The following is a 3,926-nucleotide window of genomic DNA, read 5'->3' as shown; positions in this document are numbered from 1 at the left end:
GGAGCCGGGTTCCTGATAGCCAGTTTATAAGAGAGAATTGCCCAAACCCCGAAATTCAAATCCCAGGAGTTGCTGATCAGATTATTTGATAGAGGTGCGCACGAATCGCAAGATATCACTACCACATCAGCGGATCCACACAAATCCATTTATTTCTGAAAATTGCAGCAAAAGCAAATGTTGCATATTCCCTTAACTTTGTAATATGCGTAAAGGTAAATTCAAGATTTTATTAACGGGAATGTTTAGAGCCTGATGAAATTTCACTTACTGTGAAATTCCAGGTAAAACGTTTACTCTAGCAAGGCGATTGATGCGAAAAAGCAAAGTGTGCCACGTTCAGGGGCCGCGCCATGTCACGGGACATCATTCTGTGTTTGTTCGCATTTATATCAGGAAACTCGGAAATGAAACCGGAAATCGTTGTTGCAAAGTTCTAATAATAGTAATTTGACCATGACTTTAGCTTTCTGTGTCAGAAAATGCGCTTCCTTCTACTGTCCCTCTCCCGAAAACAGTTCCAGGATGTTAAATGAGGTTTGTCTGCCCCAAGTAGTGGATGCTGCTAATCCTATTTTATTCTTAAAAAAAATATTGTTTGTAGCTTAATATATTAGGTTGACGAAGACATTTTTAATTGTTTTGGTTTTGAATAAAACAAAGAGAGTGCAAGGAAGCGTTTGGTTGAACCATCGATCAATGACCCCATGGTTAAAGTGATCAACTGCAATTGTTTGCAGGCATTTCATTTTTAATGGAAACATTTATTCACCGTTGCATCGTCATGTCCAATTTACATCTTATGATAAACTCACATTATCGACGGACGAGATATAAAGGGCTTCTCCAATTTCCAATTCTCATTTCCAGCTCAATCTACTGATCCCATGGCCACCCAGGTGTCAGATGTCGGTCTGGCTCAAAATGCTGTCAAGGCTAGTAACACCTTTGCATCTTATATCTTCCGAGTGTTGACTGAGGGAGGAGGCTCCAACAACAACATCTTCTTTTCTCCTCTTAGCATCTCCACTGCACTTGCTATGACCTTTATGGGGGCACGTGGTGAGACAGCAAGCCAGATGAGTCAAGTACTTCACTTCAACGTCTTGGAAGAATCCGTCCTCCATCAGTCATTTGCCGACCTGAGTGCTCTGATTTTCAGTGATGATGCTCCCCATGGTGAGACAGCAAGTGAGATGAGTCAAGTTCCTCCCTCCAACAGCTCAGACACATCTGCTCTTGCTGACCTGGATGATGATGATTTTTTCCGTGCTGCAATTCCTTGCACCCTGGTAGCTGCCAACAGATTGTTTGGTCCGAAGGGTTTGGATGTCCTTGCCACATTTGTTGATGACAGCAAGAAATACTACGGAGCCGGTATGGAAATTCTTGATTTCATTGGTGATGGGGAAGGTTCTCGTCAACACATCAACTCCTGGGTGGAGAAGCAAACTGCAAACCGCATCAAAGACTTACTTGCTGCAGGATCTATCAATGCTATGACTCGCTTGGTGCTGGTCAATACTATCTACTTCAAAGGAGATTGGGCTGACAAATTTAGATATCAGGACACAAATTTTAATGGGACGTTCCGTACTGTCGGTGGGTACGAGAAGATTACCATGATGCGCAAGACAGACAAGTTCAACTACGCTCGTGACGATTCCATGAGCAGTTCTATCCTGGAGCTACCTTACCTCAAGAATGAAGTGAGCATGTTCATTGTGTTACCTGATCAAGTGGATGGGCTGGCTGATGTGCAGAAGAAGTTGAGTCAAGAGAAAATTGACTCCTGGGTGACAGAAGCTCGTATGCGTGACAGCCCTACTGTCATGGTGTATCTTCCAAGGTTTAACCTGGAGCAGGACTTCGTCTTAAATGATGTCTTGAGGAAGATGGGTATGAATGATCCATTTGATGTTGCCAAGGCTGACTTCTCAGGGATGACAGGAGACAAAGATGTCTTCATATCCAAAGTGATCCACAAGGCATTCTTAAAGGTCAACGAAGAAGGCAGTGAGGCAGCAGCAGCTACTTCTTGGCTTGTGATCCAGTCTAGCGATTTTGGACCTCTTAAATTCATGGCAGATCATCCATTCTTGTTGTTTATATATGACAATAAATCCGGAGCAGTTCTGTTCATGGGACAGCTGTGCCAACCATAACAGTAGACTTTAATTGTGTGGCGAAGTACGGAGACTTGTCAATGACTGAAGAGCTGGTGTCTTAAACTACCTAAACTAAAGAATACTTGATGGAAAATGCACCTACATGTACATGTTTTTGTTTTGATTAAAAATGTTTTTTTTTGCAATTGGTATCCTAAACAAAGTATAACATAATATGAAGATGGAATAAGCTCCTGTTCTTGAACTGTTGCTTTTTGCTTTTTGTTTGTGAAGAAGTTACATCTAACAACTTTAGGTAAGAGATTTTGTCATATTGAATTGATAAAGAAATTAATTTTGTTTTGTTGCTATGGGATGGCCAGTGAAACAAAAAGTGAACCACAGAAGGTCGTAATGAATGTAACATGAATAACATTACTCACAGATTCTACATGTTTATAAAAAATATGGATGTTTATGATCGTGAAATATTTGAATTGCCACTGACAGATTAATATTTGCAACAAGTTTTTATTTCAGCGTGGCACATATTTGAGATGTAAAATGAGGTTAATTTAATGAAGACAGAAATTCGGATACATTGATGAATACTTTGAAATATTTACCAAAAACCGAAACCCTTGTTAACTGAACACACAGCACATTGGTTTCCTCAAACATTGTCAAAGGCCAAGAATTAATGTGTGTTCACTGCACAGGGCAAAACATACAACCCTCAAAACCTGTGTTTTATGAAGCCCGGGAAGGGACAGGGTGGAAATTTTTTTGGGCATTTGCTAATTCGTTCGCACGAATTACTAATTCGTTCGCACGAATTACTATTTCGTTCGCACGAATTGCTAATTCGTTCGCACGAATTGCTAATTCGTTCGCACGAATTACTAATTCGTTCCCACGAATTCCTAATTCGTTCGCACGAATTACTAATTCGTTCCCACGAATTACTAATTCGTTCCCACGAAATCCTAATTCGTTCCCACGAAATCCTAATTCGTTCCCACGAATTAATAATTCGTTCCCACGAAATCCTAATTCGTTCCCACGAATTACTAATTCGTTCCCACGAAATCCTAATTCGTTCCCACGAAATCCTAATTCGTTCGCACGAAATACTAATTCGTTCGCACGAATTACTAATTCGTTCGCACGAAATCCTAATTCGTTCGCACGAATTACTAATTCGTTCGCACGAATTACTAATTCGTTCGCACGAAATCCTTATTCGTTCGCACGAATTACTAATTCGTTCCCACGAAATCCTAATTCGTTCCCACGAAATCCTAATTCGTTCGCACGAATTACTAATTCGTTCGCACGAATTACTAATTCGTTCGCACGAAATCCTAATTCGTTCGCACGAATTACTAATTCGTTCCCACGAAATCCTAATTCGTTCCCACGAAATCCTAATTCGTTCGCACGAATTACTAATTCGTTCGCACGAATTACCAACTTGTTCCCACGAATTACTGGCACGGCACGTTCCCGGATCCATGAGATATATAGATGTATGGGGGACCCCCATGCACCCCCAGAACTAACTTTCACCAATTTTTGGGGTGCCTTTCAGCGTCCTAAAACACATTTTGGATGTTAATAGTAAAACAAATCCGATGAGAAGGGGATATTCACGGTGGCGGCCAATATGGCCGCCAAAGTTGGTAAAAACTGGGGGGGGGGGGGAGACATATATCAGCCAAATAATGTGATAAAAGCATAAATAAAATGGTTAATTATATGTTTTAGACTCTCAAAGACTCATTTCTGGTATTTTTTCCCCTACAATGCTTCAAATTA

At 40.8% G+C, this 3,926-nt stretch overlaps 1 protein-coding gene across 1 annotated transcript; it reads left to right on the top strand.

The window, feature by feature from the left end:
• Nucleotides 1-205: 205 nt before the first annotated feature.
• Nucleotides 206-2,231, top strand: LOC119727909 (serpin B6-like). The gene is made up of 3 exons (XM_038199988.1): nt 206-215; nt 871-1,155; nt 1,264-2,231. Exons 1-3 carry the CDS (start codon nt 206-208, stop codon nt 2,163-2,165), a joined length of 1,197 nt encoding a protein of 398 aa, XP_038055916.1. The 3' UTR covers nt 2,166-2,231.
• The last annotated feature ends 1,695 nt before the right edge of the window (nt 2,232-3,926 follow it).

The sequence above is a fragment of the Patiria miniata genome, unplaced genomic scaffold (genome assembly GCF_015706575.1).
Source record: "Patiria miniata isolate m_02_andy unplaced genomic scaffold, ASM1570657v1 HiC_scaffold_20, whole genome shotgun sequence".
Taxonomy (NCBI): Eukaryota; Metazoa; Echinodermata; class Asteroidea; order Valvatida; family Asterinidae; genus Patiria; species Patiria miniata.
The sequence above is the reverse complement of the archived record's forward strand: the minus strand, read 5'-3'. Positions and strand labels throughout refer to the sequence as shown.

What these genes read in the sequence shown, in the direction of transcription:
- LOC119727909 (XM_038199988.1), top strand. An exon ending in TGCCGACCTGAGTGCTCTGA is followed by an intron (nt 1,156 to 1,263) that starts TTTTCAGTGATG and finishes ATGATGATGATT; the next exon opens with TTTTCCGTGCTGCAATTCCT.